This window comes from Ovis canadensis, chromosome 3 (assembly GCF_042477335.2).
Source record: "Ovis canadensis isolate MfBH-ARS-UI-01 breed Bighorn chromosome 3, ARS-UI_OviCan_v2, whole genome shotgun sequence".
Classification (NCBI taxonomy): domain Eukaryota; kingdom Metazoa; phylum Chordata; class Mammalia; order Artiodactyla; family Bovidae; genus Ovis; species Ovis canadensis.
The window spans coordinates 5,297,771-5,311,529 of record NC_091247.1 but is presented as its reverse complement, the minus strand read 5'-3'; the positions used below and the strand labels follow the sequence as shown (position 1 = coordinate 5,311,529).

Genomic DNA, 13,759 nt, shown 5'->3' with positions numbered 1-13,759 from the left:
AGGGCCATGGAGGAGTGGGGGCAGTTTCTGGCACTGCCCCCCTGGGCCCTGGGCCCTACCGCGGGCTCTTCAGGGTGGCACACTGTGTCCTGGGCCAGGCTGCAGGAGGGAAGTTCCATGGCTGGGCTGCTGGACCATCTGAAGTCAGGGTCGTGAGTGCAAAACGCAGTAGCAGGGCCGTGATCGCACTGGGCTTAACTTCTGGGAGAGGCGCGCCTCACTTCAGCCTCCATACCCGCTCCCTCGTAGCCCCAGCCCCTCAATAGGTGTGAGGTGAAGCCAGGGGCCGTGAAGGCCACCTCTGTGTTCGTGCCCAGCGGGGCCCAGGCGCTGGGTGCCGCACACGGGTGCTCCATGTGTCTGCCTCTGTCCTTCCCCTGAGGCTGCTCTGATGTGGTTGTCGCCCCAGGTCCTTGTCCCCAGGGTTGTCCTGAAGGTCCTGCCTGCTCCCCTCTCTGGTGAGGCCCATCGCTGACCCCTTCTCTGCTCCTCAGCCCCTTTCAGCCCCACCTGCCCGTTTCCAGGACTTGAAGCTCCATGGTGGGCAGAGAGGATGGCCAACCGGAGGGTGTGGCCTCCTTGTCCTGCTCCTGCTCAGCCCCTCTGGTGTTGGCTTGTCAGTAGCCACAGGACGTCCCGGGGTCGTGCCAGGCACCCGCCAAGCTCTTCCAGTGTCAGCTCTTTATTCCCTATCCCCAGGAGCCCCCTCTCAGGGTGGAGTCTCGCGGGGACAGTCTCTGACCTTCCTCTGCACTGTCCTCATGTTTGGCCTGAGGTCTCAGGGAGCAGGCATCACAGAAGCTCAGGGAGGAGCACCATCCTTAAATCCCCACTGGAAAGGCTATCCGCATCTGGGGGAGGGTGGTGTCCCCACCCCCACCCCCAGCACCTTGCACAGACCTCTGGAATAAAGTTGATGGCACTGTCTGGGATCAGCCGTGTCAGCTTCCCTTGGGGGACTGTCCCCTTGTATCAGACCAAGCCAGTCTCACCGTGGTGACTGGTCTTCATCTTTACATTTAAGGAAATCTGAAAAAGAGTGAACTAATGGCCTAGATCTGCTTTTACAGGACATCGTGAACAGGGAGTCAGACACGGATGTCTGGAAGACCATCTTGTCAGAGGTCCGCTTTGTGCACGTGAACACCTCGGCCATCCTCAAGGTCAGCGACCACCTCCCCGGTCCTGCCCAGAGGGACAGACTGAAGGGGGCCATGGGGGGTTGAGGGGTCTCTGTAACTGCTCAGAACTGAACCCTGGCGTGAAGAAGCTCCCTGAAGGAGAGCCACTGCCCTTGTGGGTGACCTGGGTGACCTTGGGCTCCCCCAAGCTGGGCAGGCCCGGGCCCTCCATCATGATCCCCCCACCATCTTGCTTTGCCAGCTGAGTGGAGTGCCCCTCCCGGACTGGGGCTTTCGGCAGCTGGAAGTGGTGGGGGAGAAGCTGTTTCGGGGCTACCACGAGAGCACTGTGTGGAATGTGGAGGAGCATCGCTACGGCAGGAGTGAGCGTGCGGCTCTGGGGGCGGGACAGCCCGCGGGCTCCAGGCCCTACTGTGGACCCTCCCCTTCCCCCCGCACCCCCTCCTGAGTGGGCAAGGGGGACAGTGCCACCGGAAGGCAGGGCAAGGAGAGCTTTTGACTGGAGAGACAGCCGGGCGGGTGGGGGACCGTGGACCGTGTCCTGCGGGTTCTTTGGAAAGCAGCGGTGGCTGCCGTGGGCGGCTCCCTGACTGGGTTCTGCTTGCGTCCTCCGGTCCCCGTGTGCCTGCCAGGCCAGGAGCAGAAGGAGAGGGAGCTGGAGCTGCACTCCCCGACCCAGGTGGACATCAGCAGGAACCTCAGCTTCATGGCCAGATTCTCCGAGCTACAGGTGACAGGCAGATGGATGGGCAGCTGACCTTGCCCCTCGCCGGGAGGGCCACATGATCTGTCCAGCATCAGCATTCAAACTGGGACCTGCCTTGGCAGGGAGGGCCGTTGCCCTCTGTCCTCTCCATGTCGTGCCCAGCACCGTCAGCCCCGGCCCCCCTGCTGTGTGGCTTTGCTGGCAGTAACCGTCAGGAGCCAAGGAGACATGCAGGAGTGTGGCACTGCCCCCAGGTCAGGTCGACACGGCACAGCCGCAGGGAAGTCGGAACTGGGCACTTAGCGTCCCCAGTGTCAAGGCACCCTTACCGCCCCATCCCATCCCTTAATCCACAAACTGGAACCCGGGAAAGGTGCCTCCTGGGCTGCCTCTGCGGGTGACCTGAGTGAACTTGAGGTTGGACCCCCCATGAAAGGGGCAGTGGTTTACTCCGCCCCCTGGCAGATCCCTTCGCTGTGAAGGGCTGTCCGGTGACTCCTGGTGGCCTCTGTTGTCTGCAGTGGCGGATGCTGACGGTGAGAAGTGACGATTCGGAACACAAGTACAGCTCCACGCCACTGGACTGGGTCATGCTGGACACCAACATCGCTTACTGGCTGCACCCCAGGACCAGTGTAAGCACAGTGTCTGCGGGCAGTCAGCCCATGCCCGAGGCCTGTGATGTTAAGAGTAGCCATTGCATCCGCCCAAGCCCCGGCCTTCCTGCGCCGTCCTGACAAAAGCCAAGGGCTTGCTGTTCTCCGAGTGCTCTGGCAGCACGGGGCCCAAGCTCCCCTGAGGTGCCAAGGGGTCAGGTCCCCACGCGTCCGCAGGGAGGGATACCCGGCTTTGCTGCTGCCATGGCGGCGCGTGGTTCCCCTTGCCCAGCCGACATGGTTTTTAAAACCATCCCACTTGATTCCCCTCCTGGCACCTGGTATCCAGGCCGGTCAGTGCTCTGCTTCCCTGTCCAGTGTGTCTTCACCTGGCAGGGCAAACGCAGCACGTGGTCGGTACCTGGTAGTGACTTAAGCTAGGGGGTGCACCCCCTTTTCCCCTGCGGATGTGGGAGGCTGTGGCTTGCTGAGAAGCGGGCACTGAGGACCTTCTGCATCAGCGCCCCTGTCCCCCTCCTTGTGAGCCGCTCTCCTGTCCAGAAACAACCCCATCCACTCCCGGCTCTGATTCCACTTACAGAGCCGAGCACCTTCACACGTCCGTCCTGGCCGCAAGGGCCAAGTGTGGGCAGCGCCCGCGCCTGCCCCAAGCCACACCAACCGGCCTCTCCCTCCCACAGGCGCAGATCCACCTGCTCGGGAATGTTGTAATCTGGGCCTCGGCCAGCCTTGCCACCCTGGCGTACGCCCTGCTGTTTGTCTGGTATCTGCTCAGACGCAGAAGGAGAGTCTGCGACCTCCCCGAGGGTCTGTGCCGCGGCTCACGTGCCTTTCACGCCCCGTCCCTCTGGTTTGGGCCAGAGCTCCGTGTGCTTAGGGCTACATCAGCAAGTGTGGCCTTGGGCCACCTCTGTGTTTCTGCCCCGAGGGCACTTGTCTCTTCCCCAGAGACAGGATGCCACCCTCCAGTCCCCATGCCACCTTCAAGGCTTCTCCAGGGCCATGCAGGTGTCGGGCCTGAACTGCTCCCTGACCCCAGCACCCCTGGAAGTGGCTGATGGGACAGAGCTGCTAGGAGGCACTTGGGGGCGGGTGGTTTGCAAGAACAGAACCTCCCTTAAAACCGTTCTGATACAGGAAAGGAGCCAACGCCTGGGGTGGGCCCCAGAGGCCGCCAGGGGCGGGGATGCACCCTCTCTGGGCTCAGCTGAGCTGGTCATTTTGTCCACTAGTCCCGGCTCCTGGGCGGGTGCACAGTGCAGGCCTGCCCCGCCCCCTGAGGAGTGAGACCAGAGACCTGCGGGGAATCAGGAGTGAGCTGGGCCTGGCCCAGGGCTGGCGCGTCTCAGGACTCGGACGGCAGGGGCAGCAGGAAGTCCAGGAGGTTCTTAGACCACAGTCTGCTCTTCCAGAGACGGTGGAGGGGCTGGGATAGGAGACAGAAAGCAGGGGCCGCGAGTTCACGGGCTCGCGTGTGGATGACAAAGTGAGCCTGCCCGGCGGCAGGGAGCCTCCTGGCTCAAGATGGCCTTCCCTGCAGACCGCTGGCTGCGCTGGGTGCTGGCCGGGGCTCTGTGCGCTGGGGGCTGGGCCGTGAACTACCTGCCTTTCTTCCTGATGGAGAAGACGCTCTTCCTCTACCACTACCTGCCGGCGCTCACCTTCCAGATCCTGCTGCTGCCCGTGGTCCTGGAGCACGTCAGTGACCACCTGTGCAGGTACTGGGCCTTGGCAGCCACGCGCCCTGGGTCAGGGGGGTGGGGTCCAGGGGGAGTCATGAATGGTGATTGCAGCGTGGTGTGGACAGGGTTAGCCAGAAGAGGCACTAGCAAGGCTCCTGGGGTTCCGAGCACAAAGCTAAGGCTGCTGGGAGGTGAAACCAGGGGATACACACGGAAGGACCTTTGGCGTAAAGGAACAAAGAAAGGAAAGGGGGGCGCGTGGTGCCCAGCAGATACACCGGGGGGCCTGTAAACCAGAGCGGGTCCTGGAGGCTGGGCCCGGGGCAGCTCAGGAGGGAGGTTCTGTGCTCCCGCTGCTGCGACGGAGCAGGAGTGTGGAGTTCAGGAAGCAGAGCGAGTGAGGAGGGGCGCCGAGGGGGTCAGGCCGGACTTGACGAGGGCTGACACTCTGGCCGGGGTGCTGAGGGGACCTTGCTGTGGAAAGGGCCAGCCACCCGCCCACCCCCCCCCCACCACTGTACTCTGCTCCGGGCTGGCAGGTCCCAGCTCCAGAGGAACCTCTTCACGGCCCTGGTCGTGGCATGGTTCACCTCCGCCTGTCACGTGTCGAACATGCTGCGCCCGCTGACCTACGGGGACAGGCCGCTGTCACCCAGTGAGCTCAAGGCCCTTCGCTGGAAAGACAGCTGGGACATCCTGATCCGGAGATACTAGTGGGACACGGACTCACCGGCGAGCGGCAGGGCTGGGGCGGGACAAGGTCTTAGACGGGCGTGTTTCCTGCGGGCAGGCAGAGGGGCTCTGAGCTTGGTGGACATGGTCTTGGCTGGGATTCCGCCTTGGTCTCATTGAAGAAATGGCCCTCCAACAGGCACCTTGTTTTCAGCAAAGTCTGTTTCCCCTGATCATAAAGAGTACCTCCTCACAGCCGCCTCATAAGGCCCACGCACTCACTCAGTGTGGAGCTGCTGGGTGGGATGCACAACAGCCAAGAAAAGGCAGGGAGGGGCTGGTTCTAGTCGACCCAGACAAGGCCCAGTCTTGCTCAGAGGCCGGTGGTGGGCTCAACCCGGGCCCCTGCTCCTGACCTAGGGAGGCCCTGGGGACTCCCCCTCACGGTTCAGTGGCCTGTGAGACCTCGAACGCCAGCCCAAGGGTGCTGGGGAGGCCAGCTGTGACTCCTCTTGCTGACCCAACCCCCACCCAGAGCCTGCTGTGTGTAGCCTATCATCCACACATTTCCTGGTCCTGATTCTGCTTTTATGTAATTAAAAGGGGACAAACTGGCATTCACATTTGGTTTTATTTATTGGTTGTCTCTCCAAAAAGATCAGTAAACTTGACAAAACCGTCAGTCATCAGGAACCAGCCCTCGAGCTCAGCCAAGCTCACCCAACGTCCCTGTGTAACTAGTTAGTACTCGAAAGCCGGCGGCAAAGGGGAGGGACCACTTTTACAGTAACAGCTGCCACATGGAATGGGGCACAAACCAGGGCAAGACCACTAGTGTCTGGTCACTAGGCAAGCACAGGGCCACTTGCCTAGACCACTAGGCAAGGTCACTAGGCAAGCACAGGGCCACAGCATCTGCTCATGCTTCCTGATCCACACACACCTTGGCCATGGGCGACACTAAGAAAGGCCTGTCCAGATGGCAGCCTGGGCTCCGGGGTGCCAAGCAGGACACTGCTTGCAGGAAAGCAGGCCACTGCTTGCAGGAAAGCAGGCAGGGCTGGGCCAGGGGGACCCCATCTGTGTTTGGTGCTGGTTAAGGAAAAGTTTGCTCCCCAGGGCTCCCTCCTGGCTCTGCCTTTGGGGCACAGGCCAAAAGGAAGGACGCCTCTCTGTGGCTCCTTGCGTACCAGATCAGTGTGTACCAGGACCACGACCCACTGGTGGGTCATGAAGTTGGGTTACTAGGTCACAGCGAGCATGGTGGTAGGAAACCAGAGTAAACAGAAAATGTGGTTGTATAACAAGTAAAACGGAAGAGGGTTATCTTCAAACTTGTGTTCCAGTTACACGTGAGTGAACCAGGTCACACTAGTCTCTTGCCGGGGGTTCACCGTCAAAATCACGGCGACCAGGCTGTTCTCCCAAACATGGGCCTCGCGTACCACACGTTCTGTGGCCCTTTCTCAGCAGCAAAGAGCGCTTCCAGCCCCCGTGACGTGAGGAAGCGGGAGAGGAGGTCAGGGCCACCGGCAGAGAACCTGTCATACCGCCTGGATGACTCGTCCAGGTCTCCCGAGTTAGCCGAGACCCTGACAGCGCCCCGTCCGTGGCCGCATGTTTTGGGGCAGGCGGGCCTCTCTGGGCCCGCCGGGCGCCGAGCAGCCCGCTCCTCAGTGGGGCCTGCTGCTGGACTCAAGGTGGGAGCGCTTGCCCGAGGCCAGCACCCCGGGGTGCTCCCCCGGCTCCGGGAATGTCCTCTTGTGGCTGCGCCCGTTGGCCCCCGCGCGGTGCCACTTGCAGATGTCGCCGTTGAGGATGTCCTGGATGTGCTGCACGATGAGGTTGATGGCCACTGCAGGGTCACACGGGCGGGGTCAGCTGCCCGCCCGCCCAGCCGCCACCCACCGCCACCCGCGAGGCACACGCTTCCCTCCACAGGCATCCGCCTGCCACCGAGCCTCGGCAGGTAGACCAGTGCCCGCTGGGGCTGGGCACAGTAAAATCGACCTGGCGTGGTGGCGCGGGTTTCTGTTAACTAACCCTGGGTGTGATACTTCCTGCCAACAAGGGCCTCCCTGTCAAGCAGTCCTCCGTGTATTTTTTTCCCACACCACCTTTACTGAAACTTAACTGACGTCATACACTATGTCACCTTAAGGTGTAAAACATGTTGTGCGTTCTAAGTGTGTTGTGAACCTCTGCCACACATGTACGTGGACGGGCCTCACCCCGCAGCGGCATCTCAGTAACCTGGACGGGCCGGGCCTGCCGCATGGCCCTGGTGGGGGAGTGTGGCACAGGCCTGCTCCTTACCCATGTTGTCAACCCCTCGAGGGATGATCACGTCTGCGTACTTCTTTGTCTACAAGGCAAGAAAAGGAGGGTCTTGTGAGATGCTTTGGGCATGCCTGGGCCTAGATGCGGGGCGCACGCGCAGGCCACCTTGAAGGGTGAGGAGGCGGGGGCAGGGGCTCAGGTGAGAGGCCACGAGCCCAGAAGCGAGGAAAGCTGACCCGAAGCAGCGGGAAGGGATGGCGCGCGACTGCCGGCTTCTCGGAGACGCTTGTCTCTGAGAGCACTGCCGTCAGGGCCAGTGGTCTGCGCTGACCGCTGGGTGCTCTGGGCCGGCTGAGGTGGGGCACCCTCCCAGTGCACAGGGTGTGGAACCCTGCGAGAGCAGGGCTGCACCCCAGGCAGGAAGTCGCGGGACCTGCTCCCCTTCCTGCTTCGCCTCCCCTCTGCTCCCACATCGAGTAGCCCACTCCTGTCTGGCACTATGGTGCCGCCAAGGAGGGACCCCCAAGTGCTGCTGGTGGGGGAGGGGGGCTCACAGACGGCTGAGCACCGCCGGTGCGTGGGCCTGGGCCAAGGAGGCCTGTCCCAAGAGATGAGCCTCGGGGGCGGAGGGGAACAGGGACAGACTGGGTCCCAGGGCAGCCGTGTCTGCAGGCAGAGGAGACCCAAGGCTGAACTCCCACGGGGCTGGGCCACTCTGCTGGGCTGTGGGGGCAGGCGAGGGCGACCAGCAGAGGGCTGAGAAAGGTCCTAGCGACCAGGACACGGGCAGCTCGGTCACCTCGCCGAGGCTCCCCGTGAAGGCGGGGAGGGACTGGCTGAGCACACTTCTGCCTCCATCCGGGGGCACCCGATCACACCTGGTGTCCAGAGCTTCACGGTAAACCACCTACTTTTCAAAAGCGTCTTTCTGGGGATAAGAGACTGCGGAACAGTCAATTTCCTAATCATTTTCTAGAAACTCCAAGACCATGAATGTAAAATAAAATGTTTTCATGAACTAGCAAAGACAGAACTCCTTTGTCCCATTTATCTAAAGCAGGAATCCTGCTTCTAATTCCTCTGTACCTCACTTTACCCTTTGGGAAACGATACTGTGAAATTTCCCTTTGAATCTCTCCGCCATCCTGTCCAGTGAGAGAGGCGAAAGGGAGAAGACAGACGGCCGCACACAGTGAATCCCTCCTCGACACACCAGCTGGACCTCCCTCCACCCCCGAGACACACAGTGTGGAGGAAGTCTACAAGCACCTACTGTGCGCCAGACAGCACTTTGGCAGCCAACAGACAGAGATCCCTGCCCCCACGGAGGCCCCCTGCTCCCGTTCAGAAGGGCTGGGGGGAAGGAGAGGCACAGTGTGGGCAGTGGACGAGCAGTGCCCCGGACAGATGCAGACGAGGGCCCGGGGGGGAGCTGACGCCGGTGCACGGGGTGAAGCCTGGTGCGGGGAGGAGGGGTGCGAGGGACAAAGGACCCATTCCCAGCTGAGACTACTCCCTGGGACTGCGGGAACGAGAGGCTAACTTCTCCACGTATACAGCAGACCACGTCCGTCCACGACTCGGCTCTCAGAATGGGCACCAGGGGGCCTTCTGACAAGGGGGGAAAGGAGGTCCCTGGGCAAGTGGAAGGCGGTACCGGCAGGCAGAACTCCTCGAAGGCCGGCTTGACAAACGTGGTGTACTGCGTCAGGATCTGCTCCAGGTCCCGGCCCCGCTGCACATCCCGGAGAACTGCAGTGATAGGAGAGAGCAGGGGCCTGCACACGCCAGGGGGGCCTGGGGCCAGCCTGGCCAGGGGCAGAGGGGCCCGCATCCGCCTTACCTCTCCGAGATAGCCTGACGTCGGAGTCAGTGTCCACAAAGAGGCGCAGATGGAACATGTCCCGGATCTCCTGACTGTAGAAGACCAGAATGCCCTCAAACAGGACCACGTCTGCAGGGTAGACCACCGTGGTCTCCGCAAGCCTGCGGGACAGGCCAGGGGAGAAGCCTGCCATCAGCATCAGACCCTGGGTATGGATAAGGGGGGCTGTCCCAGGAACCAGTGGGGCACAGCCCCAGGGCAGGAGGGGTGTCCTCACCAGCCCCCCAGACACAGCCCTCTCCTCCCAGAACCACCCGCTTACCTTGAGTGGGTCACAAAATCATAGGTGGGGACCTCGACCGTTTTGCCCTCCACGATGTTTTTCAGAGTCCTGTGCATCAAATCGTTATCAAAAGCATCTGCAGGGGTGGAACAGAAAACAGGGCAAGTCTTTATGCTGAGAACTTGCTCGGCCCTGGGGTCTGCTGGGTGCGAGTGCTGCCAACGACCCTAAGGAATGTCTGGCCCGGAGGAGCCCCCACGGCTTCCATCAGCAGGGCCCTCTGCAAACCACAGGCTGGACCTGTCCTCGCTGCCCTGGGGCAGTGCCACCACCTGGGCTGCTGTCCCACCCACAAGTCTGAACACACGGATCTCCCGATCAGCCAGTTCCGGGAGGTAGGTGAGCTAGGCGTCTTGCTTCTAGTTCTGGGAAATAACACAGGCTAATGCTCCTCGGACCTTCTTCCCATGTGTCCCCTGGAAAGGAATGAAGATGGGAGCCAGCCACTGGGTGGAATCGTCTACTAGCAGCAGGGAGGGGCAGTATGGCTATCCCCCTCACCCATCTCCTCTCCACCTGTTCCCCTGGCCAAGGCCTCTGGTTCTCATTCACCCAGTGCTGGCCTCTCGAGGACTCTGCCCCAGTGGAAACGGTCTGCATAGCAGGCCCCTGATAGCAAGAAGGCGTTTAGTTTTCTCCACTACCACAACTGTTGCAGAGCAGTGGGCCTGAAGGCCCTTCTGAGCTGCAGACTCCCTGACCGGCTCCAACCGATGGAGCCTGGAGCTCCTGCAGGGTCCAGAGTGCACAGGAGAGACCCCGGGCTTAACCCCAATCTGCTCCACAGAGGTTTAGCCAGGGACCACCTGGGGCCTCTTCACCATCCACGGCCAACTCTGGATCCAGTCTCCACAGTCCGCCCTTCTCCCTCACTCTCTCTCCACCTTCAGAGCCTCTACCTGGGTGGTCGAAGTTGTACTGTCCTTTCAAAGCCTTGGCCTTCTGCTCCGCAGTCAGGACCTTATAGAACCTGTCTTGGCTCAAGATGACCAGCTTGCGCTGCCGGTGATCCACTTCATTCTGTCCCAGCAGCTCCATGATCTTCTCGCATACAGTGGACTGGGAAACACACAAACAGGAGCCCCGCCTGGAGACGCCCACCCCGGCGCATCAGCTCCCGAGCGGCCGCCGGGTCAGCGGCTGCGCCTGGCGGGGAGGGCGCTGGGGTGCACCAGCAGGGGCAACGCGGACCCGGAGGCCACGAGCGGCCAGGCCAGCCGGGAGCTTGCGGGGGTGCCCCGGGGTCCAGCAACCCGCTCCCCGCCTGGCCCGCCGCGGCCCCAGCCCCTCCGCCCCCGGCCCTGTCCACGCCCGGGAGATGGGTGGGGGGCACCTCGAGGCAGCTAGAGGCGGCGGTCTCCCTCTGGAATGAGGCCCGACAGGCCGCGCGGAGACCCGGGGGCGCCCAGGGTGACTCGCAGGCCCCGCCGCGCCGCCCAGCCCTTTACCTTGCCGCTCGCGGTGCCGCCGCTCACGCCGATCAAGAAGGGCCGCTGGTGAGGGCGGTCCGCCTCGGGCCCGGCGCCCTCGCAGTCGCCGCCTCCAGCAGAAGCCATCTCCGGCGTTGCTCGACCGCATCTGACTCCCGGCTCCCGCCGCCGCCGCCGCCGCCGCGCAAAGGTCGGAGACGCCCCCCGCCCGGGGCTCCACTTCCGGGAGGCACGCGGCCCGGCAGGGGGCGGGGCGGCGGGCGCGGGGCACGGCGGGAGTTGTAGTCCTGGTTGGTGGCTGAGGGTGCTGCGCATGCGTGGGCCTGGCCGGGCCCTTCCGCTGGGCCTGGAAGGCCGCCTAGGCAGCTGGATCATTTGCCGCGACGCCGGGTTGTTTTTTATTATTTGCTGCAAAAGCCAAAAGCCAGTCGGTTTCGCAACTGGCTGCAGTAGTCTCTAGATGTCGGGCGGCCTCCGAGAAGGTTCCTTCTGCCCGCACCTCCGCGATGCCTTGGGTGGCGGTGGGAGGCGTCGGAATGATCTCCAGGGCGCAAGGTCGGGGTCGGGTGCTTGGGCATAGAGGCGGGTCGGACTCCTGAGCCCCGTGACCCGAACTGGAAACTAGAACCGGTTCTGCAGCCTCGTGTGCAGTCACCCAAGAGCACGCTGTCACCTCCGCACCGGCCCCAGTGGTCAGCCCTTGCCTCCAGCGCGTGGGTCTAGTCCTCTTGCCTGGGCACAGGCTTAGCCCTGCTCCTGTTGACCCTCCATGCCAGCCGAGCCTCCACGTTATCCCTCCCTCCTCGAGTTTCTTAACACGACCCTGAGCCTTCAGTGGTCCCCCACTGCCTCTGGCCAGCAAGTTCCTGACCTCCTCAACCTGCCCCTTACATGGTGGGCAGAAGTCGTGGGATGACTTTTTGACTGAGCCCTAGACAAGCTGGGAAGAAGGGACCCTGTCTGCTGGATTCCACCTGTGCCCCTGGTCCAAGAAGGCAGATACCAACCTATTCCTGTTGTACAATGTCCTCAAGGCATCAAGTCTCTCTGCAAGCCTAGCTCCTGCTGCACTGTGAGCCCTCCATGAATATTTGATGAAACTGAAATATGCAAGAGAAACTAACATGGAGACGTCAGGTGAAGAAGCACTAACCCATTTCAGCAAGGGTTACAGGATGGTTCTGATGGGGTTGAGCGGAGAGGGGATGATGAGGGGTTGGAGGTGGTTGGGCCTCCTGAGTCCTGAGGACCTGGGCAGAGGGAAGCGGATGAAGGGCGGCTGGGTCAGCATGAGAAAGCCCGCCCCCACAACTGAGAGGAGCTTACAGGGAAGCTCAAAGTAGGGCATTCACACGTTCAGGGACAAGGTTGGGGACCAAGCCCCAGCCAGGGAGAGAGTTAACAGTGACTGACCACCATGTTTCCTTACTCCCCAACTGTTAGGGGGGAATGTTGTGATTTTTGTGAAATTAACATATGTGAGTGAAGAAGGGCAACTGATGGCCAGCAGAGGTTCAACAACAGAAATGGAAACAGAGAAATTTATTACTCACGGGTCCTGGAGGAGGTACACCGCATGCCTGGAGGGGTCATGCAGGAGGGCTAGGCTGAGTGCCTAGAAGCAGAGAGAGGCAGGCCCTAGGGCGTACTCCTTTATCAGAATCCCTTTGTGGAGTACTTAGGAGTTCTCAGACTAGGACTGGATTGGTTAATTCAAGCCAAAAGAGTAGGGTTTTGCTCGAAAGTTGGACTGTGAAGAAAGCTGAGCGCAGAAGAATTGATGCTTTTGAACTGTGGTGTTGGAGAAGACTCTTGAGAGTCCCTTGGACTGCAAGGAGATCCAACCAGTCCATTCTAAAGGAGATCAGTCCTGGGTGTTCTTTGGAAGGACTGATGCTGAAGCTGAAACTCCAGTACTTTGGCCACCTCATGTGAAGAGTTGACTCACTGGAAGAGAGTTTGATGCTGGGAGGGATTGGGGGCAGGAGGAGAAGGGGACAACAGAGGATGAGATGGCTGGATGGCATCACTAACTCGATGGACATGAGTTTGGGTAAACTCCGGGAGCTGGTGATGGACAGGGAGGCCTGGTGTGCTGCGGTTCATGGGGTCGCAAAGAGTCGGACACGACTGAGCGACTGAACTGAACTGAACTGGGGTCTTAGACATAGAGGCACTAGAAGGCAGTGGGGAGACTCTTGATCACAAGAGCATGTGTTTGCTGGTAAACAGGCTGCTATCTAGGGTGTGTGGGTGTGTGAAGGGGCTCGAGTCAGTTTGAGGTCTCTCCAGGCAGTTGGCCACAGTGGATACCAGGCAGCAGAACGATGGAGTATCTTAGCAAACTCTCAACAGGGAAATCCCACAGTGAGGCTGCCTTGCTCAAGGCACACAGAGGGCCTGGCATAAGGCCCGGCTCTGAGGAGGTGCCTGTTCTGCCTGCGTCTCTGCATTTGCCTGTTTGGCATCTGCTCCTCCCAGGGCCAGTGATATTAACTAGATCGTTTGTGTGTGCACGCGTGCTCAGGCGTGTCCGACTCTTTGCAACCCCGTGGACTGTAGCCCACCAGGCTCCCCTGTCCATGGAATTTCCCAGGCAAGAATACTGGAGTGGGTTGCCATTTCCTGCTCCAGGGAATCTTCCTGACCCAGGGATCAAACTTGTGTCTCTTGGGTCTCCTGCATGGGCAGGTGGATTCTTTATCATTGCATCACCTGGGAGCCCATGAATAGTCGAAGTGGTAACTGTTAATAGTAAAAGTTGATTGTGCAAAAGACAGTTCTTGAACAGAGAGCTTTCAAAACAAAACACAGAATAAGGCTCAGGGTATGTTATTATAAAGCAGCTCGGACAGTGAGAGGCAGTTGACTATAATCTTCGCCGTGATTGGTTATGTTAATAATGCTGGGATTTTCTTAAGTGATAGGGAATTGGTTCCCTCACACCAATTCTGGGAAACAGTTTCAGCTGTGCTTATGATTTCCAGAGGCAGAAGGGAGGAATGACCCCAGGCAAGTTGCTCTTGCAAAATAAGCTACATTAAATTTTGTTTGTATGGCTG

General features: G+C 60.7%; 2 protein-coding genes across 9 annotated transcripts in view; one reads left to right on the top strand and one right to left on the bottom strand.

The window, feature by feature from the left end:
• POMT1 (protein O-mannosyltransferase 1) overlaps positions 1 to 5,440 on the top strand; it is an 18,609-nt gene extending 13,169 nt beyond the window's left edge. For all 3 annotated transcript variants that reach the window (XM_069582145.1, XM_069582146.1, XM_069582147.1), the window contains exons 14-20: positions 1,071 to 1,163; positions 1,384 to 1,504; positions 1,775 to 1,872; positions 2,370 to 2,483; positions 3,146 to 3,272; positions 4,006 to 4,183; positions 4,687 to 5,440. In XM_069582145.1, the coding sequence (XP_069438246.1) occupies positions 1,071 to 1,163; positions 1,384 to 1,504; positions 1,775 to 1,872; positions 2,370 to 2,483; positions 3,146 to 3,272; positions 4,006 to 4,183; positions 4,687 to 4,861 (906 nt within the window). In that variant the 3' untranslated portion in view covers positions 4,862 to 5,440. The remainder of the gene's footprint in view (positions 1 to 1,070; positions 1,164 to 1,383; positions 1,505 to 1,774; positions 1,873 to 2,369; positions 2,484 to 3,145; positions 3,273 to 4,005; positions 4,184 to 4,686) is intronic.
• UCK1 (uridine-cytidine kinase 1) lies at positions 5,432 to 13,759 on the bottom strand. 6 transcript variants are annotated; one of them, XR_011255432.1, is made up of 7 exons: positions 10,716 to 10,941; positions 10,167 to 10,326; positions 9,247 to 9,343; positions 8,943 to 9,085; positions 7,336 to 8,851; positions 7,136 to 7,184; positions 5,432 to 6,674 (listed from the first exon to the last, which is right to left on the bottom strand). XR_011255432.1 is itself a non-coding variant. In XM_069582150.1 (7 exons), exons 1-7 carry the CDS (start codon positions 11,070 to 11,072, stop codon positions 6,493 to 6,495), a joined length of 1,083 nt encoding a protein of 360 aa, XP_069438251.1. In that variant the 5' UTR covers positions 11,073 to 13,759; the 3' UTR covers positions 5,432 to 6,492. The 6 variants fall into 6 exon arrangements, 2 of the variants coding, with proteins under 2 accessions (XP_069438251.1, XP_069438250.1); XR_011255433.1 differs by having other exon boundaries at positions 7,899 to 8,851; XR_011255434.1 differs by having other exon boundaries at positions 10,167 to 10,354; positions 10,716 to 10,940.